Source organism: Pipra filicauda, unplaced genomic scaffold (genome assembly GCF_003945595.2).
Source record: "Pipra filicauda isolate LSUMZ 115617 unplaced genomic scaffold, ASM394559v2 scaffold80_size11013439_pilon, whole genome shotgun sequence".
Classification (NCBI taxonomy): domain Eukaryota; kingdom Metazoa; phylum Chordata; class Aves; order Passeriformes; family Pipridae; genus Pipra; species Pipra filicauda.
The window spans coordinates 7193103-7218579 of record NW_024104987.1 but is presented as its reverse complement, the minus strand read 5'-3'; the positions used below and the strand labels follow the sequence as shown (position 1 = coordinate 7218579).

The 25477-nt window shown below is 47.5% G+C and overlaps 3 protein-coding genes across 13 annotated transcripts in view; 1 reads left to right on the top strand and 2 right to left on the bottom strand.

Annotated features, from left to right (window-relative positions):
- The window catches only part of UNK (unk zinc finger), a 44179-nt gene extending 23273 nt beyond the window's left edge, over positions 1-20906 (bottom strand). For 6 of the 11 annotated variants that reach the window (XM_027749536.2, XM_027749539.2, XM_039390179.1 and 3 more), the window contains exons 1-3: positions 19997-20207; positions 1938-2147; positions 172-348 (exon numbers count right to left, since the gene is read on the bottom strand). In XM_027749536.2, coding sequence (XP_027605337.1) covers positions 172-348; positions 1938-2147; positions 19997-20094 — 485 coding nt within the window. In that variant the 5' untranslated portion in view covers positions 20095-20207. Of the gene's footprint in view, positions 1-171; positions 349-1937; positions 2148-13668; positions 13855-19483; positions 19556-19996; positions 20208-20860 lie in introns of those variants that run through there. The other 5 variants (XM_027749534.2, XM_027749535.2, XM_027749541.2 and 2 more) reach the window with 4 other exon arrangements.
- A 309-nt stretch (positions 20907-21215) lies between these two features.
- Positions 21216-23733, bottom strand: LOC120325050. Its single transcript, XM_039390293.1, has 5 exons — positions 23538-23733; positions 22883-23295; positions 22449-22507; positions 22128-22321; positions 21216-21488 (listed from the first exon to the last, which is right to left on the bottom strand). The coding sequence occupies exons 1-5, from the start codon at positions 23731-23733 to the stop codon at positions 21352-21354; spliced, it is 999 nt and encodes a 332-aa protein (XP_039246227.1). The 3' UTR covers positions 21216-21351.
- Positions 23500-25212, top strand: LOC114003029 (histone H3.3A). The gene is made up of 4 exons (XM_027749542.2): positions 23500-23599; positions 24053-24194; positions 24270-24423; positions 24511-25212. Exons 2-4 carry the CDS (start codon positions 24067-24069, stop codon positions 24637-24639), a joined length of 411 nt encoding a protein of 136 aa, XP_027605343.1. The 5' UTR covers positions 23500-23599; positions 24053-24066; the 3' UTR covers positions 24640-25212.
- Positions 25213-25477: the final 265 nt, after the last annotated feature.

The window sequence follows — 25477 nt, the reverse complement described above, 5'->3', positions numbered from 1 at the left end:
ACCTTTTCCATAGAGAGCCCCAACCTCCACTCCCTCTTTTCCCTGCGCTGCTTTCCAAAACATGAGCTTATGTGGTAAGGGGAAGGCAGACACGGGTCTGTTTGCTATAAAATCAGAGTTGTAACATGATTTAACAGTTCATTTCCATAACAATTCACTTCCTGCCCCCACCTGATGTCGTACACGGGCGAGCGCAGGTCATGGGGCCCATGAGCGAACGCGCAGTGGACTCCGTTCTTCGTGCAGTTTCCCTTGGAGTCTGTCTCATGGATGCAGATTCCAGTTTTGTAGTAGCGTAAGTGATACCTCCTCTCTGTGTCTCCAGTAGTTCTGTGCAAGAAGGGACACCTGAGGGAGGGAAGGAGGGGAAGAACAAAGTTTAGTCACGCGGGTGATGGATTCGACACCACCAGAAGACACACTGCTGATGTGATTCAGGACACTGAAGCTGGCAACACCTTTGCTAACTCTGCCCCTTCTTTTATGCTGTCCCAGTGCTACAGAGAACTCCCAAACCTGTCACTGCACAGGATGTAGTTTCCCTCCCAAAAAGACAACTGGATTATTAAGCCAGCAGATCCTTATGGTTCTGATCTAGTGACTGCCAGGGACTGGAAAAGAGCAAGGACACTGCCAAGGTGTCCTGATGTACTGGCTGGGATTGAAGGGACCTCACATACCATTTCCTCAGCAGCCCATCTAGACTTGGTGCTGTTACTGTTTCCTGCTGATGCACCTAGAGATGCAGCCTTTATGCAGAGCATGGGACAAGAAAGGAGAATTACAATACTTATCATTTTAACTTGTGTTTTATTTCCCCTCTTAGGCAGAGAAGGAACAAGCTATCCTGACAATTTAAAAAAAAAAAAATGGAATAGGCAAAGTTTAGATATTGCAGCATCAAGCTAAAAATATAAATCAGCAAGAGTTCTGAGATGACAACTGCTTTCATTCCCTGAGTGCAAGCCAGATATCAACCAGTGATCTAGAAGCCAAAGCCCACAAATATCCCATTTCCAGTTTTTTCCAGATCTCTTCTAACAAGGAAGAAAGTATTGAAATTGAAGCTTCAGTCTGAGGGACTATTTCATTCTGCTCTAGTCACAAAAACTTTACTTAATCGGGTAAAAAAAAAAAGAGAGAAAAAAATACTGTTTTCCCAATAAATAGCATTTTTGTGTGTTTATACTGGCACCATGAAAGGGAACTGAATTCCATCTTTTTACAACATCTCTACATAAAACACTCCCCATATTTGACCACAGTTTGGTTACACTATTTATTCTTCCATATCTGTCACATGGCTAAAGTTATATTACTGGGTTAACCCCTTAATTGCTGGGGTCTGCCACATGCACAGCAGAAACACTTGCAACTCTGCCCCAGCTAAACTTATCACAGTCATGAGGAGAGAACACCCAAAAAACCAAACTCTTCCTCATGTTGCTTTATTCTGGGTACTTGTCATTTCCCTACTGCCTTCTTTAAAGTTCCAGAAGACAAAATAAACTGGTATGTTTTTAAAAGCTGGGGACAGATAACTCAGGGGGCAGACTAGAGGACAAAGCTCCTCCTTTTTTTCTTCTATCTGTGAAAAACTAAGTTACCCTGCTAGCGAGCAAGCGCTGTTACTTGAGAGTCAGGGACTTACAGGAACAGAGTTTTTTTGTCACTGAGCTGTTTTTCCCACCTGAGTTTTGCTGAAGATGCCAAGGACAGTGAATTCCCAAGAGCCAAACTCCCATCTAAGTCACCCTTAGCAGGCCTGGAGCACACAGACTGCTGTTACAGCTTTTACATCTCGTCTCATGTTACGTCTGTGACAAAGCTGCTTTACTGCTGACTTGCCTCATCTCCACAAGAACTGGCTGGAATCATCACCTGGACTGATCCCAAAAGCCTAATGCCTGAAAAGCAGGGTGCAGTCCTTCACTTACTCATCTCCTTCTGGGCAGATTCCCGTGGTCTCGTCATACTTGGTGCAGTAGATGTCGGGGCTGTAGTTGAAGGTGCCGTCGCGGCGGCGGATGGACCTGCGGCGGCGCTGGTTCACGAAGTGCCAGTGGAAGCAGGTGTAGGGCCGGTGCTGAGTGCACTTGTGCTGCACGAACAGGGGGCACTGCTCCGTGCGGAACTCCTTCAGGTACCTGCGGGCACACACCCAGCAGCAGGGCATCAGGAGCGGGATGCGGGGCAGAGGCAACGTCCGATCACCCCACAGAGTCCAGGCCAAAGCGAGCTGCATCCATCAGAGATGCCAACTGTGCTTCCCACACCCTCCCTGCTGGCGCTCCCGGGGATGGAGGCTGGGAGCTGCTTGTGTCTGTAATGGCAAGATATCCATTACACACAGGAATGTAACAAGAGCTGAAATCACTTTCTATCGGGATCACTTTGAAGAGGCTTTTCATGAGCTTAGAAAATAGTTTGTGAGGAAACAGAACTCTTAAGTACCTTTCTATGCATTTCTATCTCCAAACCAGTGACCCACCAGGGCAAATAGGGGTTTCCTTCCTGTACGTTCAGTTAAAAAAACCAAACAAATAAAATACACTTCTTTGAGCCATGTTTAAAGCTTCAAGTGATAGAGAAAGAAAGATTTTTAAAACTCTTTCATGTCTTATCCTCGTGGTTTAACTCAGCTTCTTCAGTACATGGTCAACTATAAAATTAAAATTAATCAATTTCTCTCTTGCAACAGCGTCAATTCAGGGCTCAGTCACGAAAAGTGGGATAACTATCCTCGAACTCCCACATGTTTATATTGCTTTAATTTTAATATGTAATTCTCTGATAGTACACGTCTTCTTTTATCCTGAGAACTAAAGAAGTCACAAGCTTTTATTTGTGACACTAATAACAGTCTCTAAACCCAGATTGTAGAGGATTACAAAATGGTTTAGATCAACATAATGATCTGACTGTGATCTGTGTGTAGGTGCTTACAAAATCCACGCTGCTGAAACCCACGGGCTGCCCTGTATTTACGGGGAACACCCAAACAGCTCATGGAGGTCGGACCCAAATCCCACCAGGTTCGGTGTCGGAGACACATCCACAAACAAGGCAGAAGCATTCTGGTCTCCTACATATAGAGGTCAGTGTAAACAGTGAGTACCAAAATTTGTAGGTCAAAATCAAAATGCGAGTATTCTGCTGGAAGCAACAGGGTGATATAACAGCAGATACGGACTCATTTTAAACTGCGTATGTACTCCGAGGCAACAAAACGGAGCACAGGACTTTCTCTAGCATTCATTCCCATGTCAGACAATCTTTATCTCGTATTTCTAAATAAATGGAAAGAAGTCTGATGCCCAAAGATGTATTTACAGATAATATCATCATGCCAGGCTCATTCTGAAAGCAACATCTGTAAATAAAGCCTCCTTTCCTCTTTACCCCCGGCTGAAGAGAAAGCCTCGGGAAAATGCACAAATTCAACCAAAGTGGTTTTATTCGTTTGCTATGAAGAGAGAGTATCACTGGCAAGAGCTTTCCTACATTGGATTTTACAAGCATGAAAGGATAAAAGCTCTTCCTCCTCTTCAGCCTCTAAATACGTGAGATTTGCAGGTTCCACGGCTTCGGATCTGCAGACGCCCGGGGCTGGAAGCCTCCGCAGCGGCTGTAAGCCCTTCCCTACCCAAGCCCATCTGTCCCCTGCAATCCAGCGTGGCTGGAACAGTATCTGCACTGGGGCCCAAGGCTTAACAGCAAGAAAACCAGAGCCAGCTGCAGAAACAGGTCTGCTCAGCGTAGGTAAGGGCTAAAAACATCACTCTGCTCCTGTTCACTCTTAAAAATCCATCTCCATTCAAATGGAGATCCCTACTCCAGCCACAGCAGTAATTAGCCTGAAAACTGAAGGCTGCAGTAAAATTCATCCATTCTTGAAAAGCTTTCTAAGTTGTTGAACCAAATGCAGTTGTAGAAGGAGGAATTCCACAGATTATTTTATCTTATTAGCACACTAAGTGCTCAAAAGCAACTCTAACATTTTCGTTAGGAAGCGAATTAAGTAACCTTAAGCAGCATGATGTTTAGACTGCTGTCCACAATCACCAACCAGTTGCTTGCACTCCCACGTCTCCACACACACCTTAGAGACACAAGATTTGTGTTACTCCCATTTTATATATGGACAAACTACAAAACAGCTGGCTACGTGCTCCAGCTGGTATCATACAGCAACTGGAATCTGTGACAGAAACCAAGAGCATTTGAACTCCTCCATCTTCACCAAGTCCTAGGCTTAAGTTCAGGAACAGCATCCTGAGCCTACTCAATGCTCTGGAAACTAAGGGGAGATACCAGGCTTACACAAGCCGGGTATCGAGCACAGCACTCCAGACTTGCAGTGACAGGCACATATAAAACACTTAAAAATCCTAGAATTTAACAACTGCACGATCAGCTGAGCTGAAACAGCTTCCCTTTAGCAGGGAAGTTTAAAAATGTACACACTGACGAGGGATTTCGGTCTCTAGTGTCTCAATTGTTGCTGAAGAGCATTTGAAAATTAATTGCATTTCATGATTGGCTAAACTCCCTGGAGAAACATTTATTATAATGTAAATGAGAGATAATTACATAAGTAAATGGTTCACCTGAAAAGTGTTTAACACCTAACTTGCTTCATCAGAAAGTCATTCTTTAATGCTGTCTATTAAATAAATGATGTCTCATTCTTAATTTCAAAGCAAGTCCTGCAAACAGGTACCAGAGCTCCACAAGAGACATTAACTGTGCATGATCACCTCTGCAACAGACTGGAGGAAAAGGAGAGTTGTCACATTAACTCGCTCATTTCAAGCCTTTCAATCACTGCTCTGGGTTTTTCTTTTTTCCAAGCCACTACAACGTTTTAAATCACCCTCCTCCCACAATAGCCTGAATGGTAAATTGCCTTATAGCCCTTTATTTTCTTGATCCATGAAGTGAGTTTTGGCTCCTCTGGGAGAACACGGACCACTCAACCAGCCACTTTGTATTAAAATATATGAAAGGCATCTAAACCACATGTGTTTTGGGAAGACAGAAAGGATACGCAGCTCTCACTACCGCAATGTGGTGTCTCACAAAGCAGAAAGCCATTAATATTTCAGTAGCCTCCTTGCAAAGGCTCTAAACAAAAACGTAGAGAACACTGTCATGACAGATCCTTCTGGTGTCAATGGTCTCTATAATTTTTTTTTTCCCCCCAGAACAGCTGAGAAAAGGAATTTTTGAACGACCCTTGAAGCTGAAAACATGTTGATAACTGGTACACATTTCACAGCGTGTCAGCCAAACGCTGTGTCTGTACAGGAAGAGGAAATCCAGCAATGATAACTTGCATTTCTCAACTCCTCTCAGGAAACTCTACCGCCCCTACATGAGGGGCAGAAGAATTATTACCCCTGTTTTATACAGGAGTTACTTCTATATTTAATTTTTTTTAACAATATGTGTAATATTTTCAAACTAATATAATTTTTGGAAAAAAGTGGAAAGCACATAGCACTGTCTTCCTCTGACACTACGTGAACATCAACAGCAACACCCACATTCCTGGAGGAAATGTTACCATTTATGAGCCTTAGTAAACAAAGATGAATGCAATTCTAAACAAATAGGACAAGACTGGCTAGAACAATGCAGATCAAAGTCCCCGGGCTGAACTGAACTTGCTGCTGAACAGGACGGATGCTATTGGATATCAATGTTTTTTTCACTAGGAAGACAAGAGGAGAGGTTCTTGGGGTACTTTGGGAACTTCCAGAGACCAACAGGAGCGGCAAAGTATTAGAAAAACCCCAATGCTACTCTGCTGAAATTCCCACTTCCTCTGGGGTGGGTTATGAGAAGGGGCAGTGATTACTCTGCAAGGAAAAAAAAAAAACCTAGAAAGAAGGAGGGGAAAAAAAAAAACCCCAAACAAAAAACCACAAACAAACAACAAAAAGAGCAAAACCAAGAAGAAACTCTAACCCAGAAGTTTCATTTCTACACACCACAATTGCAGCCATGTCTTAGCCACTTTCATCACCTGCCACTGCAGAGATCTCTTGTTTCTCTGCAGCTTTACTGGTTCACACTGGTGCACTCAAGCAGCTCAGTAGGACAGGATACCTGCATCCATCCCACTTCCAGGGCTGCAACTTCCTGCCAACCCTGACATAAGTCACACGTGCAGGGGAGTGAGCTCAATTCAGGAAAATGTGCTGGTAATGCACGAAGACAGCTGAGCTCCAAATTCCTCACAAAAGCCTTACCCTAAGCTCCCAGAAATCACTGGAAGATGCACACTGATGCCAAGAAAGAGTCCCTGCTTTGTAACAGAGGGATCAGGAAGACAGGGGGAGAGAAACAATTCGGAGGAGCAAGGAAATGAAAGGATTAAAACCAACTCTTCCAAACTCCTGTTGCTTCTGTAATGCAAAGCCAGGCTCTCCTTTGCTTCCAACACTCTGTTTGAAATCTTTACGGAGGTCCCAAGACAAGCTCCTCTCCTTTGCAGCCTTTCTTGTTCCTCCTGGTCAACCCCCTTTCTGCCAAAATTCCTCCCAGGAAGAGAGGAGGGACCAAAGTGAGCGCGGAGGCTCATAAACAGGATCTGAACCTTCTGCATCAATACAACACCAGAGACAAACCCATGAGATAATTGTTTGGCCAATCCAGACTAGGACACTGTCAGCAAATGTAGGGCAATAGTGAGATCTAACACCACCGACATGGAGATTTCACATACGTGTGGGTGTGTGTTTACACCCGTGGAACTGCTGCAGCACCTCAGTAAAGAGCCCTGCTGAGCAGTTGGTACCAGCACTAGTATCAGTCCAGTGTCAAATACACACAGCTTTTACACCACTAGCATTTATATTAATCACTAGTTCAGGCTTGTACTTGGCACTGCCCAAAAGGGCCCACAGAGGCAAATTTAACCAAGAATTCTACAAATAAACTGTTTGGTTGTGTGTTTTGTCTTGGGTTTTGGTTTGTTTGGGTTTTTTTTTTTCCTTCAAACCAAGGCTTAAGTTCCTGATAAAATTCAAGGCGTCAGGAAGAAAATGCTCTTCTGCCATTACCATTTATTTTAGTCCTGCCTGCCTTCTCTCAGCAAAGTATCACGCTGGCAAAGATGTCACTTCATCGGCACAAAAGTACATGGGAATGCTGGCATTTTTATATCAGTGATGTCCTGCTGCTTCAGACAGGACTGCATGAGGCCATGGACCTCCTCATAAAGTTTCAGGTGGTCTCAGTTCACATCCTTCCTGAAAAACGCAGTCTGACTGACAGAGGTCACTGCTCTCATCTGCTCATCAGCTTTCCTTCTCTGGAAGCTCCTATTGGCACTGATCTGTTCAGACACCAGGATGGAGAAAGATTTCCTAATTCAGTTCGAGGAAAAAAAAATACATATCTATATGTAAAAACCTACCAGCTTCACTGAAAAATTTAAATTAGTGGTTTGAGCTAACACAGATAAAATTATCTGAAGCAAACCGGGGTGCGCTTACCCAACAGACTGTCTGCACAGAAGACAGCATGGCAAAACCCAGGAGAAAATATCTAACTATAGATATTGATATTTCTAATCCAATAATGCCTGTCTATTGGAAATATTTTCAAAACTGCCATTTTCTTCTCAAGCTCAAAGAGCCACCCCAGCACAAGAGGAAAAGAGCTGTCCATATTAAATCAGCTTTCTAAATTCATTTCACCCTCATAAAATTTTATTGCAAAAGATGATATCAGACACACTTTAAGTAAGAAACCCATGACTCAATTATTTTCTTTTACTGAACTGTGGTATTCCAATTGAAATGAGTCAGTAGTGCATGACAGAACCTACTTATTCCAACAGGATACTCAATAAAAATCCTACTAATGCACCTTTCATTTAACATATTACTGACAGAGAAAAGCCATGATATGCAGCTCTGACATTGCCTGGAAGTTTTTGCTCTCGGGGTAAAGGAGTATTTCAGAATAAGAGGGGGAAAAAATGGGGATTTAAAGAACAGCATCAGTCCAAAATAATTTGGAAAGTCTGATACCAGCACTCCCACAATGCCTTATAAAATGCTGGCATTTCAGTGCAAAGCTTCCTGAATGGGAACATAAACTTCAACTCAAGATTTCTTGGAAATTGAGAGGAAAGAGTGAAATGAACAATTTAACTTCACAGGAATTGCAATTCCTTGTTCCCAGGGGTGGCACAAGTCGACCATATCCCCCAAGCAGCAGCTGCAGACCACCAGCAGCCTGAACCTCTGCGAGATGTTTAGTGTCCTTCTAGTAAGAGCAGAAATTAAGACAAGTCTCTTTCAATAAATAATATTTTTTACTGACTGGTAGATGTAATGTAATATTGAAACAGAGCCTCACACCAATCACTGGTGAACATCAAACAACAACAAACACTTTTAGCAGCAATCTTGAAAGTTTTAATCATCATTTCAGGAAAAATTCTGAGCATGTTTTACAACGAATCTTTATCACAGAATCACAGAATGGCTTAGGGTGGAAGGGACCTTAAATATCATCTAATTCCAAACCCTCTGCATGGGCAGGGATGCCACCCACTAGATCAGGTTTATCAGCTACTGTGGCTCACCAATATTGGCCATTTCCCCTTTTTCCATATTTAATGGCATTTAGAAAAATAACCTCACAGACCTGACCAAGCCCTCACACTTCACACCAAGCCATGCATCACTTCACACAAAATGCAAACATCTCTCACTCAGAACATCTCCACAACCATCAGTCCATCTGCCTTTCCATACCCTCAACAGCCAGATGCAGTTCTGAAAACCTTGGAAAGATTAGAAAGCATTTAAATCTCAAAGAAAAATATATGGATCACTTTATAAAAACAAAAGGCTGACCGTGAATGTGGGGAAGGAGAAAAGGATGAGGGAAAAGTTTCAGTAAGCTCACATCTGTCAAGAAGATAGACTTCACATGCCTCAGTGTTTTCTTTATCACCTAAATAAATTGAACCATCAACTGGAAAAAGGTCACACAGCAGACAGCACTGTGTGATTTTAAAGCTGTTAAGATTTCCCCTTCTCCATTAGAGCTTGACAATAATGTCAGTCTAAGGGCAAATCAAGAAAGTGAGAGTTGAAAAGACTTATTACAGATGCATGGAGTTGGGCTTGTTTGGTTGTGGAGGTTTTTTGTTTTAAGACTTCATATAACTCATTGTGTACCTTAGTGGTCAAAATGACAACTGCTCACATCCATAGCCCGAGGCTCCACCAGTTTTTGTTATAGAAATAGGAAGGCAGCACTCAAGTTTTCCTTTTCTTAGGCATCTGAATGATTTAGCAAGTAGAGTTGAGCTGGATGCTTCCAAATAAATGGAAAAGGAGAGTATATATTGCAGAAGGTAAAAAACAAACTGCTAGATTACAGAAAAGTAGGGATAACACAACATTTTCATATTCAACAGTAACCTGATCCTCCTGTAACTCCAGTCCTGGATTTTAAAGGAGATCACGAGGTGGACAAGAACACAACTAATTCATTTCAGCCGCGACGAATGAATTCCGTACCACCAAAACTTCACAGATAGGGACATTAACTGAGTGACTGCAAAAGTTCATGCTAAAAATAACACGTTTTGGCAACTATCAGAAACTATCAGGACATTTTTCAAGAAAAACGTCAGGCGAACAGTTGTGCCTTGTCTACACTGAAAAACTGAGGGAAAACAGAGAGACACTACAGCGTGGTGCCAGCCCATCACAGGAAGACAGCTTTGCACCAGTCTAAGGCAAAACACTGTTTGGTTTCCACAGCTATATAGCAAAAATGGCTTTGTTTTGAAAGAAATGCTGCGGCTAAGTAGCTCACCAACGCTCTGTCCTGATGAGGAAAGAAAATCAAAGCTTTCAGCTGGGAGTTAACTCAATAAAACGAACATTTATCACATCTGTGAGCAGCCAAGGCGTGAGCTCCGCGAGTTACAACTGCATTCCCGTCTGCGGGTGTCGGGGGAGAGAAGCTTGCTCAGACTTCCCTGGAGCTGTGCATCCCTTCAGCTTGGAATCCATCAAGGCGCGTCACTCAAACCCGACAAAAAACCCAATTTGAGTCATTTCTTGACAGTGTTGCTCTCTTCAGAAAGCACTTGTTGCGTTAGCAGACCATGAAATGTATATAACCCAGCCATACCAATAAAATCCTTTTCAAACACAAGTGTTTGTTTACACAAAGCTTTCACCTTCTTAATTAAAACAATCCAAGCCTGGGTGTAAGCAAACACTTAATGGCACTACATTTCAGAGGCATTTCCTTAAAAGCCACTCAGCAAGACTCAGAATTCTGCATAAAGCCTTGAGCCTACATTTACATTTCCTTGCGTTTGTTCTCCTTTTTCCAAAATTAGTTGGCCATGAATATGTATTACTTGACATGACCTCAAAATTAACTCAACATTTAGGCAGTTCATGCAATATTTTAAACACACAGCCCATCCTTCCAGGTTTAAATGGCATATTTGCAACTTGACACCGCTAGTTTATGTAAACTCTGCCTAAAGCACACCTCCCTGTTTTCAAACATGGATCACCCCCACTGGGACAGCCCTCATCCCTCTCTGGGCTGGTTTCTGCTCCACAAACTATTTAGTTGCCATTAATCCTTCCCTACAGCACCTGTGTAAGTGCTGAGTCCATGAGAACAGGATCGTATGGAAATGATTATTTTTCAGTAGGTTGAGCCTGCCTAACTTTTTCAGGGAAAACACTGGTGCTCACTGCATCCTGACAGCTGCACACTGCTGAAGGTTTATACCTGCTTTAATTGTTAGCACAGCATATGTGCAATTAAATACTTTAATGCTAATTACTTCACAAAAACATCCATCCACGGACTTATCTATTCATCTTATATCCAGATAAATCTTCTCTCCTATTTTAACTAGATGGGATAGACAATGCTTTTTATCCCAGCATTAGTGTCTGTAGGCTCAGACACATGGAAATATCTCTCCAGAAAGGTGAAGCTCAATTGGGGTTAACAGACATAAGGTTTGCTACAGTGAATTAAAAGTCTGAATAACACCCTGATGTTCTGTGCCGTAAAAATTAAAGTTCCAGCTTCCAGTGAAGTTTTTTTCTCACACTCTACTTCTCTCACCATCAATCAAGCACTAACAAATCCTACCCAGGGCTAGCAACTGCAGAAACACCAGTGAAGGCTGGGAACAGGGCTGGGCTGTTTTTAAAACTTGTGTTACTCACTCTGCTAGTTCCCTAAAACAAAACATCCCACATGCAAGAATTCATAATGGCTAATTCAAAAAAACATTATTTCCATACAAGCCATTCCATAGCTCAGGGTTTCAGTTACAGATTGTTATGAGTATTTTTAGGCAGCTAAGCCTCAGCATCTTGTCTCACAAGAGGTGCTTTGGTAGTAGAGCACAGTAGCCTTCCTTCTCCTGGCCACGCCAAGACCCTCATGATTTGACAGACAGCTCGTAGATCAACTGCAGTCCCACACTCACAACAGTTTTAAGACAGAACATGAGCTGTTTGAAGGGCTGTACTTACACAGGACCAAAACCAGACAACCAAAACTCCACAAGACACGACAGCTCTCCGGTGCTCTCACGTCACCCAGGCTACATTTGAAAATGAAATGGCATCTGCCTCTTCTCAGGTTAAATACCAACCAGATTCTGCAGCCCCTTTGCACAGGCTTTCCTTTGTGAACAGACATTTTCTGTTATGAGTTTGAAACAAAACACAGTGATTATCTAACAAGCATGAACCTGCATCCATAACACATGTGCCAGCACAAAGATAAAAGCCATCTCTTACTGGTTGATTTTGAAGAATCAATGTCAACCATTCAATCGATTTTCTTTTCCGTTCAGCACTCAAATCAGACTTCATCTGTGTCTGCTACAGCCCAGTGGACTCTTTAGACACTCCACAAGGTAGGAACACCTCCAAATAAATGTCCTACACACTCTGGTGTCCCAAGAAGCATCACTGCACACTGACATCGAGATGCACCCCAGCTCTCCTCCAAGGGGAAAGCAGCCAAACTCCAGGCTGTACCACAGCTTCTCATTTCCCACTTTGACTAATCAATAAATGAATAAATCTAGTGGCATTTTCATGTTATTTTAACTGTGCAAACAATATTTTTTTTGTTGCTGTAAAGCTGCACAGTTGTCCTGAGGCATCTGCTGTTTGTATTTCTGCTGTGACAGTCAAGTGCCATCAATGAAAACTCACAGTCTATTGAAAATTTTAGAGGAGAAAAAAAAATCACTTCTGATCATATTTAGACTTAGAGCTTCTTTTTGTACTGTGGTGACATGCTGAAGACAAAGGACAAGTAAAACAATACTGACTTTAATTCAGATTTTTGCAGATATTCACAGAATCACAGAATGACCCAGGTTGGAAGGGACCTTAAAGATCATCTAGTTCCAACCCCCAAGTTCATCAGGTATAGTTTCAAAAAGCTATTTCCCCTTCCATATGGGCATGGCTGCATATTCATCAAAAGAAATTTGAGGCCTACAGTGATAAAAAGCAATTCAACATTAATTTCTTAGCTGCACTTAGTGCCATCAGCCTTCCTAAGCCAGTATGCTCTGCTGAAACATATTTGCAATTTCTTGACCAACAGATAGATAGGGATGGTCTAAGATTTTTCTTGTCTGACCCCAAATTCGGTGCAAGTTTCTGACAACTCCATTCAAATAATTGTCTTTGACTTTTATTAATAAGATATAAGAATCAGGCCAATATTGAGCATTTCAGTGAGATGGCTCTTATATTACCATCACTGCACTTTAGTGGTTAAAATATTTCTTTCAATTAAACCCTAGAACTTTTCTTGTTGTAACAATCACCTTCTAAACCTGAATGAACACTACAGCAGGGTGAGGGTCTGAGTCAGAAGGCAGCCTGCACCAAAGCTGAGGAAAGGAGAAATTGTTGGTATTCATCTCAAGGGAACATTCATTCCAGCTGATATTTCAAATGTCAAACTGGCATTAACTGCATCAAGCACTGATCAAAATACACAAGACAAGAGATTGCTGAGAAAATCATCACAAGCATCTAAATTGGTTGTCATCACTAGGAGGAGTCTGAGAAGGTACAAGCCTTCAGCACCTCCCTTTGTACCCTCCTGCTGAGGCTTCGTATTTTTGATTGCCCTGATATAAAAGACAAACTATCTCTCAATAAATTAGAGAAAAAAGGTAGCTTGGAAATTGCACTTGCTCCACAGCCTGTGGCACGTGACCACTCATTAATTTAGGACACAGGAGGAATTGCTGGCTGGCTCTCTGCACACACAGCTTTCAGCAACAACTTTGCACCTGATTTGCAAGTGATGTGCTGAACCTTACAGGAAGTTTATAGAGTATATGAATTCTTTATAAGATAGAAACCACTGTGATTTACTCCCTCTTATAATTCGTGATTTCACCAAAATCTAATTTAAGGACTTTTTAGAGAGGAAGCTGACGCAATATTAAGAGTCAATGATGATTAAACAAAAAAATTCTTAGCTAAACTGTTGTAGGTGATTCTGCCAGGAAAAGGGATGGACCAGGTAACTTCTCACCACCTCTTTCAGCCCATTTCTGGTGCTTTCAAGAAGATTTATGAAGTTTTAATGGAAGGAACAAGAAACCACCTCAGCATCCTGTGAAAGTGAAGGCAGCTCTTTGTGTCCTGGCAAGCAGGTTCTCAGGAGCCTGGATGCAGCAACTGAAGACAGTGTTGCCTCTTCATTTTGCTCCTCCCTCGGAAATTACAACTCCTTTGACTGGGAATCACGGAAGGGAACGTGCTGCCCCGGCTCACAGCCTGGTGCATTAACACAGTCCCCCAGTGACAGCTCATGCTAATGTGCCACACAGTAAGTGTGATTAACTGATGTCCTGACACATTCCCTCCTGCCACGCTGCCACAGGGGCAGGAACATCACAGCCAGGCAGGGATGCTGGAATGCACTGCGGGAAGATTGTCCAGAGGACGTTGGTCAGATCCTTTGTAACAAGGAGGCTGCACGTTTCAGCTCCTCCTAGAAGTTATTAAAACCTTATTCTGGTGGAAAGAATAGGTCTAAAGACAATAAAATTCTGAATTCCAACAGAATTTTCCTTAAAATAAAGCCATGTGATATAAAAAATATTACCAATACATAAACCTAAAAAAATGAGAAAAACTGGTATAATGGGAAACTCTAAGCTCCAAGGTTTTTAGAATCATACAATACCCTAAGATGGAAGGGACCCACAAGGATCATAGAGTCTTAGGTTCTCTACAACAATTATTCATTTTAATTTTGTCTCCCATGCCACAAAAAAACCCCATCCTATATGCTAATGTCAGCAACGTATAAGCATCAACATCATAATTTTTATTGAATTGAAAATTGAAGGCCCGTTTTCCACATTGGAAAAACTCTGCACGACTGAATCCCTCCCCTCTTTCACAGAGTTTTGGATTTTCCAAACACCAAGCCTTGCCAGACCAAAACTAATTGTGAAAACGTCACAGCAGCACGTGAAGCTTTTCGTTCTGCAGAATATTGATATGTCGCCTATAAAGCACTTATCTGTAAGGGAATTCCCTGTCTGATATCCAAAAGTACTCATGAAGTGGAAATGCAGCAAGTAAACCACAGCTCCAGCCCCAGTTCCACACGAAGGAGAAGCATCTTTCTGCCCCAACAAGTGCATTTATCAGCAGAACAGCCCAGTCCTGCACAGATTGGGCCCAAATGCCCCTCATCAGCCCCTCTCTCGAGCTGGAGCCTTTCAACACTCGGCCTTTGAAGAACCATAAAGTCTAAAATGTTATTTTCAGCACATGTATTCGATGGTGAGCACATATTGTGAAGGCAGCTCTTCCTGTTCACACTCCAGCACTTTATATTTCCAACTTCCTGCGCAACTATTCACACTTCTTAATAACAGCTGGACTTGGATTCAGTGAAGTTCACACAGACTTAAAAAACAGCAATAATAACCAGCTTATACTTCCCTGATAAGCTGACTTTGCAGGTAATGATGTAGTAGACACTGGTAAGTCCCAGGTTTAGAAGTATTGACTTATTCTGTGCTTTCCTAAAGATATTACCTAATATTACATACAATACAATAATAATATATTTTATATATTCTGTGTTTTCCCCTAAGGGCATTACCAAATCTGAAACCTAAAAGCAGACGGGTTTCTTTTTGTTGTTTTTGTTTTCTGTGTTGTTTGGGGTTTTCTTCTTCATTTTGTTTCATGTTTGTTTTTATTTTGCTGTTTGTTTTTTTTATTTAAACAAACGGACTAGTTTCTATTTTTGCATAAGTCCATATCAGCCTATTGATCTAAGGGCTATCACCAGCAAAACTGAAGCAGAATTAGGGCAACAGTTTGTTATTTTAAGCGTTCTAGTGGTTTGAAAAGAGCACAAAAGGTTTCTAAAAACAATTCTAAAAGCCTCAACCCATCCACGAGGTTGTGAGGACCACCCAATTCAAGCACATCAGATGCACAATCTAACAGACTGCGCAGACAAATGCTACAGGCCCTGGAAGAGCGAGCGGTAGCTCTGAGAATGTGTTAGCTACACATCTGGTTTTTGGTTTTCTTTCACAGACACTCAGTCTGCACACTTGAGATCAGACACCCTGTGTGTGCCCTGCCAGTGGTAAGACACTGACCACGGCTGAGAAGATAAGGATTACTCTGTGCTGCTCCGAACGCTCCGAGGTGTGTTTTCGCGTGCCGTTGGTTCGGAGTAAGAATTTAAACGTAAGGTTTTGAGATAAATAAGACTCTGCATGCAAGCTTTTCACTGGAATCCAAGCACACCTATGATCTTGCTATTTTTATTTCTTCTTCACCCGCATTTCCATCACTGCCCTAATCTGAGTTCCCATTTAAGGTTGAGAAAGCACCGGCCAAGGCACGACACAGACACAAGAGTGTCTTTTATTTCAGCTATAACCAAAGCATCACAGCAACCCGATTTTCATCCCCATTTATAACGTCCTTCACTCGAGTGCTCTGGTTCTTGCACCTCTAAATGGCACTGAAGTAGCTGCAAGACAAAGCTTGGGTGAGCACAAGCCAGCAGTCACTGCATGACAGCCCGACCAGCCATGTGGATGCAGCTCCAGCACGACTTACAGGATACTAATCCTTCAGGAATTTCCCACAATTCCTCCCCTCGTGCAAAAGGAAAGACAAGTTTTTTGCCTTTTATGCCGCAAAGGCATAATCACAAAGCTTATCTTGCTGCAGTGCAAAGGAGGGCAGGGTGTGCTCCCAGGCATCTCGTCCAGAACCCAAGTGAGGGTACAGCCGGTGGGGATGTGGAATCCTGAAGTTCACTTCTAGGATGGCTGCTCATATTTAAGACACTCAAGAGAACTGTCTTGAGTAGGAATGACCCGGGTTATGCCCAATAAATCTGTGTCTCAAAGTTTATCACCTAAATCAGGATATTTTCAGCCCCGTTTCTGAGCGTGTGTGCTCTGAACAGACTCGACTGAAGGGACTCTCTGTTTTTTTTATTAAATGGGTTAATTTATCTCCACCCGAACGTTTGCTTTCCTGCAGAGTTATTAAACTGTCTGACTTTCAGGTGAATGCACAGTGAACAAAGGACTGCTCCACTTTCACTTATCTAAATTCTGCCAGATCAATAAACACCCAAGCAGTGGAAACAATCTTTACAATTCACAATTAAGGCATCCAGTCTGACTGAAACCAACAAGGCAGCAGCGAAGAATGAACAGACTGTACCAAAACAAAACTACACCAGAGCACCCCATACCTACAACTCCAGTGACTGATCACTTGCTTTCAGTTTCTTTGAACTCAGCCTCTCACCCACATTTGTAGACACACATTAAAGACAGAAGAAATAACGTGCCAGTCAGAGTTGAGAAACGGTGCAGAGCCAACCCTCAGCTGAGGTTTGACAGAGCCTACCCAAGCCAAATTCACTTCTCACCGCCATCCAAGCCCTGCAGAGCACATCAAAGCCTCCAGGTACCCCAGGAACAAGCCTGTCTCACTCTGTGGTTCCCAGGAAGATGCTGGTCTCATCCTGCCACAAGAGCTGCAGGATCACAAGAAGTAGCCCCATGAACAGATGCCTAATCCAGCAACCCAGAGAGAACACAACAGCAGCCGTGGGGTGTTTCATTACTCACTCGGGTTCTCCACACGGAATACCAGATCCCCAGATGAGAAACATGCCATCCATAATTAAATAGCAAAGTTTGGCATATACCAGGGACTTGTCTCCAGGAGTATCCAGCTGCACGCTACAACTGCCACCAAAGGACACAGATCATGGAAGTTCAGGCTCTTCTTCCGCTAACAAACAGTGCCAAAGGTGTGAGAGAGCATCACCAGCTCTGTTTTTTCCCCACATTTCCCTTTGCTGCACATCCAAACAAATACAAAGGCTCCCTGACAGAACTGCAGTCCAAAGTAACTAAAATCTCATGCAAGTAACACCAAGAGTTTAGAAATCTACACTAATAGAGAAACTGGAACATTTCCTCACGTATACAACCGAAAACTTTCCAAGAGATCCCCAGCACCAGATTGCCTGTCCCCAGGGAACAGCAAAGTATGCAGATAATTAAGCTTACTCGAGTTTACAACTTGTAACCTTCATGTCATTTTATGGAAACAAACTGTATTTAAGGAAAAGAAAAAAAAAGGAAGAAAATATTTACATTTTGACAACATACAACTTGTTCACATGAACGACCACCAAATAAGTTCCCATATGTTATCAGAGGGAGGTTTACAGTATGATGTGACCCAGTGCAGAAATCCAAGACTTCCAAAGGATGGCTCGCATCCCGCTGTCAGCACTCGGCAGCCCCAAACCCATCCTTCACTTATGGTTATTCAGCTCCTCTGCAACTGTTTTCACTGAAGTATTTTTAGCATCCATCTGAAAAACACAAGTTTTGCCCCCTGGAAATAAGCTGATTTCACCACCAGCTTTGCTGCACACTGTCCCATTTCCCTCCTCTGTCCCAGTCTCCTCCCATTTCTGGAACTCTTTCTTCCTCTATTTTTCCTAATCCTCGATATCCTTGTTTCCATGGTCATGCTTAGCCAGGTTATCACCTTCATCTTCCTCCACCCAGTGTGCTTACACTCTCTAACTCAGCTCCCTGTGTTCCCTCTCACTTTTGATCGATTCTTTCTCCATCACTGGCGTCACTCCACCTCTACAGCCAGCTCCTGTTCCCTCTTTTACCTCTACAGCAACATTCCCAGCAGACTCCTCCATGCCCATTTCTCCTATAAAGCTGTCAAACTTGCAGATCCCACCAGAAATAACATAACCTACGAGGCTGTGACTCGCCATCTCCCTAAGATCACAACAGGATCTTCACAATGGAGAAAAAACTCAGGAGCCCTCATTCTGCCATGGACCTGGTATTCCAAACGGCCTGAAGGAAAGGGATGGCAAACAGCCTGTGATCCCAGCATAAAGGTTGCACAGATCAGTGTCTACAAATTTCTTGAAGCTCTTTTTATTCCATACATCCCAGTGTGGACACAGGGAAGAAGTCCACCACCGACTTTATGAAAATGGGAATTAAAAGTTAACAAAACACACGTCTCACTTTGGGTGGGGGCATCGACACAAGCCAGAGATACGGGTATTTGCGGGACAATTTTCAGACAACACCCTAAAATGATAAGGGCAAACAGCTCAACACATATATTTTGTTCACGAGGAACAGTCCCAAACTTTTCTTCTTTTAAGGGCAGGGAACATCTGACCTATTTCCATCCATACACGTCCATCACCAGCCCATGTCACAAAGAAAACGCTCGCTCCCAATCTACCCCGTTATCCTTTTTGCACAAGGAGAAGGGAATATCATCACCACAACTTCCAACCCAAATGACTTATCACACACTGGCCAACTCCACACAGCTCCGAGGGGTTGTACACCCTCGGGACAACACAATGAAATGGTATCCTTTGGCTAGGGAAGACACATTCCAGAAATATGCCTTCACTGAGGGAATATCCCCCGGGATAGAGGTGACACACACACAGCGGGATCAGGCCCGAGCGGTGCAAGGAGAGGTGGGAGCGGGGCAAACGCTCCTCGTGATTTCGGTGTAACACTTCCAGTGGGGATATTCCCCATGTGTGCAATTCCCAAAGACACCTGCCTTGAGAGGAACCCGCTCCAGCCCTCCCTCACCGACCGGGGACCTCCCATCACCTCACACCTCCCTACACAGGTGCCCAGGAGCCCCTGGGAGCCCTCGGGGGGTGGAGGATGGAGGTGACAGCCCTGGTGGCAGCTCACCAGGACCAAAACTGCCCAAACCACAGCACCATGTGAGGTGGCACAGGGGGAGAAGGACCCCCACCCTGGGAGGGGGTGACACCCAAGGGTCTGGGGGTGACAACTGAAGGTCCCCTCACACCCCAGGGGAGGGACACCCACCCTCGGACAGAGGTGACAGCTGAGGGTCCGGGGGTGACAGCAGTGGGTGCGGGGGGTCCTCTCGCACCGGGAGGAGGGATCTGCACCCCCTCACAGGGGTGTCACCCGAGGCTCTGGGGGTCCCATCACTCCCGGGCGGGGGTGACAGCTGAGGGTCCGGCGATCCCCTCACAGCCCAGGGGACGGGCCCCCACCCCCGCACAGGGGTGTCACCGGGGGGGTCCCCTCGCCCTCCAGGGGAGGCGCGGCCGCCCCGGTGCATCACGGGGGAGGTGTGTGAGGACGGCGGCGGGGGGGGGGGTTGTCGCTCATCCCCCGCCCCTCCCTCTCTCCCTCCCCCATCCTCCCCCCCCTCACGCCCCCCTCCCCTCCCCCGGCCCGCGCCGGCCGTGGCCGGTTCCAGCCGGTGCCCCGCGCGCCCCCCCCCCCGCGCGCCCCCGCGCGCGCCGCACGCTGACGTCAGGCGCGTGTTGGCGCGCGGGCGGCGGCGGGGCAGCTCCCGGCTCTACGTACGTGTAGTGCTGCGGCTTCTCGGGCTGCGCCTGCAGCGCGCTGGCGGCGCTCGCCGGCCCGGCCGCGGCGGGGCCACCCGCCACGGGGCCCTTGGACATTGCCTCCCCCGCCCCTCTCGCCGCCTTCCGCCGCCGCCGCCGCCGAGGAGACCTTTATTATTCACTCTGCGCGGTCCGCACGGAGGGCGCCGCGCGCAGGCGCCGCCGCCGCCATTGCCGCCCCGGCCGGGGCGCGCGGGGCGGGGTGGGACTTGTAGTCCCGCCGCGCGCGCGCCGCCCGCCGGCGCGGGACGCGTCGGGCCGGCGGCTTCCGGCCGGCGGGACTACAACTCCCAGGGGCGCCCCGCGGCGGCGCGGCCCCCACGCTTCCTGTCGCGCGGGGCGAGGCGGGATTTGTAGTGCGAGGCGGGGCGGGGAGGCGGGGGTGGAGCGCTGGGGCGCCCCCCGGTGGTGGGGCGGGATCGGGGCCGGGAGGGACACCGGGACCCGAAATCCTGGGACAACACTGATCCCCGGGGGCTGCAGCGAGCCCTGGGGGGACACCCAGCCCCTGGGACGGGACCGAACCCCGCGGGTAGCCCAGCCCGCCCGGCCCGGCCCCTGCAGGCAGCGGCGGAGGCAGCGCCGGGGGGCCGCGGAGGGGGTGGATCGGAGTTATTTGTGGCCGGCGGCCTCACTTCCTTCCTCCCCCCCCCTTTTCCTCTGCCTCAGGGGCCGAGCGTGGACGCGGGGAGGGTTATTTTAGTGTTGGCATCCTCTCGTCGTTCCTCCACGGCCCTCCCCGCCCACGGGACAACGCCGCGCAGGAAGCGCCTGGGAACAGCACTGCGAGGAGGAGGAGGAGGAAGGCCCAGCAAGAACCTACCTCGGAACAGGTGACACCAGTGTCACCTGGCTGCTGGGTCGTGGCAGATCACACCTGAGGCCCCCTGGGGGGAAAACCCCCACCCGAAGGAGCCGTGTCCAAGGAATCGGCCGAAATTCCCGTGTGGAGCAGCGCTTCCCCTGCCAATTAACTTCTCCCCCAGGAGAGGAAATGATACGGGTTTCTTTTAATAGGACTTTGATCTCTTGGGCTCCACACAGGACCGCTTCTGGCACCGGGATCTCCAGCGCTGTGGGAAAGGGCACACGGGATTTATCGGGCAAACACCTCTTTTTGTGCCAGCACACGCAGGGTGGACACGTTAATAATAAACTTTGAGGCCTCTGCGGCTGTTTGGGGAGGGAAATCACCTTTTTTAATTCTTAATTACTCTGATTCAGCATCTGCTGCGGGCAGGCTTGTGCTGGGGTGGTTTAGTAGCTCATTCCCAGGCATTCGCAGGAATTAAGTCACAGGATACCAGTACCTTGTTATTCATCCAACCACCCTCCACGGGAGGCTGGAGCACTGTGATGACACAGCTCCCGGTCAAGCAGGACTCTTCCAAAGTCAATACGTGTGTATATCTCCACACACCCCCGATCCAGAATCACTGTCAGCCACGAACCTGCAGGAAAACCCTTCAATTATCCAGGAATCACACTGAAAACACCACCAGCCTGCACTTTGTCCACAGGGATTTGGGAACCACAGGCTCCCAATCCCTGGTAGCTGATGTCTGCTCTACAATCCGGTGCTGACACCGTTTCCTCTCCCAGTTCTCCCTCGTTCCACAGTCGGGACATGTGCTGGTTTGCTCTCCTCAGCCTTGCTGTTCACACCTGTCCCTCAGCCTGTTCCATCCCAGAGGACACACGGCTTTTCTCCAGGCTTCAGGAGGGCAAAAAAATCTAGAATATCTCCAAAATGAGGAGTTTAAGCAGCCATTGCTCTGAAAACATGGAAAAGGAAACATCTCAGGAGCAACAAACATTCCACCCGGCCTCCTGGCATTAGTGACAGTGCAGGGAGCTCTTAAAAGGAACAAATTAAACATATTAAGAGCTGTCACCGTCAGAACCGGTTCCTAAATTTCTTCTTCCTAAGCGTGAAACAACCCAGATGAAAGGGAAATCCTCCACTTTTCATTTTCCAAACCAACGCAGCGAGTGTTTACCCGCAGCCTCCCAAGCCATTCTGTGGGTACGCAGCTTTTTGTGTCTTGATAAATAATTAACCTTTTCCCTTTACGAGAGAGAAAATTAACCTGGAAAATGAAGACAGGAGGAGATGGGTGGGAGACAACAGCCTGGGCTCACGTGGTGGTCCTGTCGCACCATATTGGTGTGTTTGCCCGAGCGACCGAGCGGGTGGAGGAGCAGGACACGCTCCCAACACATTCCCAACACGTTTTCCCAGCAATCCCAGCTCTGCCCACCACGCCAGCGCTGACCCCAGAGCCTGAGGATGCAAAACCCGGGTGATTCCAGCTGTGCTCCAGTTTGGGAAGCTCACAGACACCTTTGGGAGCGTCTGTTTGTGTTCCCTGTATGTTCTCTACGTGCTACGACTGCAGGGCATCTGGGACCTGTTCTTCCAGATCCTGGAACCCTTCCCGTGGGGGGCAGGGACCTGCCTCCAGAGCCTCTACAAATACAGCAAAATAGTGATATAAATCAAGGTGGAACTTAAGGCAGCAATTTGCCCCAAAAGACAATTATTTTTTTCACCAAATTGCTATTTATCTTAGGGAGATAAATGCTAAGATGGTACCAACAGGGAACATGGATTCTGGTTTCCTACTTGCAAGGAAACTTAGTGATTTGCGTTAGGGATGGGGGCGACCCCCAGAGTCAGTGGGATTTAGGGAACTGAAGCTCAGAGAGGCCCAGCCCCAACCCCCACACGTTCCTTTCCCAGGGCCAGAGGTCAGGCTCTGACTCTGGGGGGGGAGGATCACAGCCCAGCAATGCTGAACCCAAGTCCCGTGACAACCCTTCCCTGGCTGCTGGAATGACAAACCCAGGCTAGAAACACCGGAGGCGCCGCCAGACCAGACCCCCGTCCCCTGCCAGGGGCTTCCCACCGACACCCCCGAGCGCGGGGGTCGAGCGGCCGCACCACCGGCGGCTCCCGGGGGAGCGCGGGCGGAGGCGGGGAGGACCCCGCGGCCACTCGCAGCCCCCGCCGGGCGGCTCCGCAGTTCCGGCCGCGGGGAGGGCGGTTGGCGGCGGGGTCGGCCGGGCCCGGCCGGGGGTTGCCCGGAGGATCCCGCGGCGCGGCCGCCGCTCGCCCCGCTCCAATTGACTTCCCATTGTGGAGCTTCGCAACAAAGGGTAGGATCCAAACCCTGCCCCGTTTCGGCCAATCAGCGCGCAGAGCGACCGCCCGCCGCCGATTGGCTCCTTCCCCCCTCGCAACACCCAATCGGGCGCCTACTTTAACAACCAATCAGCGCCCAGCGGCGCGCCCAATCAGAGCGGGGGAACCGGAGCACGGCCTTTGTGTGAGGTGACGCAACGGCGCCGGCGGGGGTCCCGGCCAATGGCGCGGCGCGTTGCTCCCGGGCATTGTGACGCCACCACGCCACGCGCGCGCCCCCCATATAAAAGCTGCGTCCCCGCGGCGGGGAGGGCGCAGTGAGCGTCGCGGCGGCTGCGGAGCGGGTCGAGCCCACCGGCATCAGCGGCTTCGGCGCGCAGCGCTACCGGACAGCGGCGCTTCCTTCTCCTCCGAGCGGTGAGTGCCGGGCGGCGGGCGCGTCCCCGAGGCAGGCGGTAGTGCTGCGAGGCTTCCGCGGCCTTCGTTCCTTTCGGAGCGGGGCCGGCGGAGCGGGCCTTGCCTACGTGCCCTGAGTCACGGCCGGTTCCCATCCCCCCACCCGCTCTCCCCTACCCCCCTTTCCTCTCCCGGGGCGGCCCCGGGAGGAAGGAGGAGGCGGCTGTGACTCAGTCGCGCTTCCCCCCGGGGAGGGGAGCGGCCAGGCCGCGAGGCGGGGGCGGTGGGGTAACCGTGACTCCTCCTCCCTGTCCCCGGGGGAGGCCGCTGGCCGCCTGCCCGCCGCGAGGGAAGGGGGGCAGCTCGCCGGCATCTGGAGCTTGAGGGGATTGGCCGCTGTGTCGCCGGGCCTCGAGGCGGGGGGGTGGATGGGGACAGCCGGGCCCCGTGTCACGCGTTACGTGTCTGCCGTAGGTAAGTGAGGAAAAATGGCCCGTACAAAGCAGACCGCCCGCAAGTCCACCGGGGGGAAGGCGCCGCGCAAGCAGCTGGCCACGAAGGCGGCCCGGAAAAGCGCCCCCTCTACTGGCGGCGTCAAGAAGCCTCACCGCTACAGGTAAGGCCCGCGGCTCGGCCTCAGCTGCCGCAGCCCCGGCCCCGCCTCACCCGCCCCCCCTCCTTCTCCACCCAGGCCGGGGACCGTCGCGCTCCGTGAGATTCGTCGCTACCAGAAATCCACGGAGCTGCTGATCCGCAAGCTGCCCTTCCAGCGGCTGGTCAGGGAAATCGCCCAGGATTTTAAAACGGACTTGAGGTTCCAGAGTGCAGCCATCGGTGCGCTGCAGGTACTGCTGAGGGCCGGCCGGGCCGCGGCGCTGGGGGAGCTGCGCTGAGGGGTTCTAACGACATTTCTTCTTGTGCTCTTGAAACAGGAGGCCAGCGAGGCATATCTGGTGGGTCTGTTTGAAGACACAAACCTGTGTGCCATCCATGCCAAGAGAGTCACCATCATGCCCAAAGATATCCAGTTGGCTCGCAGGATACGGGGAGAGAGGGCTTAAGTGAAGGCTGTTTTTATGGTGTTTTGTAGTTAATTCTGTAAAATACTTTGGTTTTAATTTGTGACTTTTTTTGTAAGAAATTGTTTATAATATGTTGCATTTGTACTTAAGTCATTCCATCTTTCACTCAGGATGAATGCTAAAAGTGACTGTTCACATAAACCTCAGTGATGTTGAGCCTCGGGCTCGGGAGTGACAAGTTGCTAATATGCAGAAGGGATGGGTGTTCTTTCTTGCTTCTCATGCATGTTTCTGTATGTTAATGACTTGTTGGGTAGCTAAACTTGTAAGGTACTAGAATTGATATAAATGTGTACAGGGTCCTTTTGCAATAAAACTGGTTATGACTTGATCCAAGTGTTTAACAATTGGGGCTGTTAGTCTGACCATGCATCACTGTGATCAAATGTGGACTTCCTTCAGAGGGTGAAACTACAAGTCTTAACCACAGTGTAACTTACAGTTTCCTAAAAACGTAAACCTGGCAGCTATAGAATACACTATGTGCATTTATAATAGCTATTTTATATATTGTAGTGTCAACATTTTTAAATTAAATGTTTTACATTCACATGTGAGGAGTCTTTTTGTCATTTGCTTTGAATGGGCTGGAAGAAGCTTCCTCTTGGCTCCTGAGGTCAGCAGTAGATCCCTGTAATCCTGGACTGCTGCTGTGGAAAGTTAACCTTGTCTGGCAACAGAATGGAGAATTTTTGGCCGTTTTTGGAGGATTTTGGAGGTTTTTCTGTAGCTGGAGTCATTGAGTGGGCCGGTGAGAGCGGCTGTGGGGTCCAGGAGGGCTGGCCTAGGCTGGCAGCAGCTTTTTTTGGGAGTCTCT

Coding starts and splice junctions, on each gene's coding strand:
- LOC114003029 (XM_027749542.2), top strand. CDS start 24,067: ATGGCCCGTACAAAGCAGACCGCCCGCAAGTCCACCGGGGGGAAGGCG. Junction 24,195..24,269: donor AAGAAGCCTCACCGCTACAG/GTAAGGCCCGCG, acceptor TTCTCCACCCAG/GCCGGGGACCGTCGCGCTCC. Junction 24,424..24,510: donor CAGCCATCGGTGCGCTGCAG/GTACTGCTGAGG, acceptor CTCTTGAAACAG/GAGGCCAGCGAGGCATATCT.
- LOC120325050 (XM_039390293.1), bottom strand. CDS start 23,733: ATGGGAACCGGCCGTGACTCAGGGCACGTAGGCAAGGCCCGCTCCGCC. Junction 23,296..23,537: donor CGCCGAAGCCGCTGATGCCG/GTGGGCTCGACC, acceptor TTGTTAAAGTAG/GCGCCCGATTGGGTGTTGCG. Junction 21,489..22,127: donor CTCCTGTCTTCATTTTCCAG/GTTAATTTTCTC, acceptor GTTTTCCTGCAG/GTTCGTGGCTGACAGTGATT.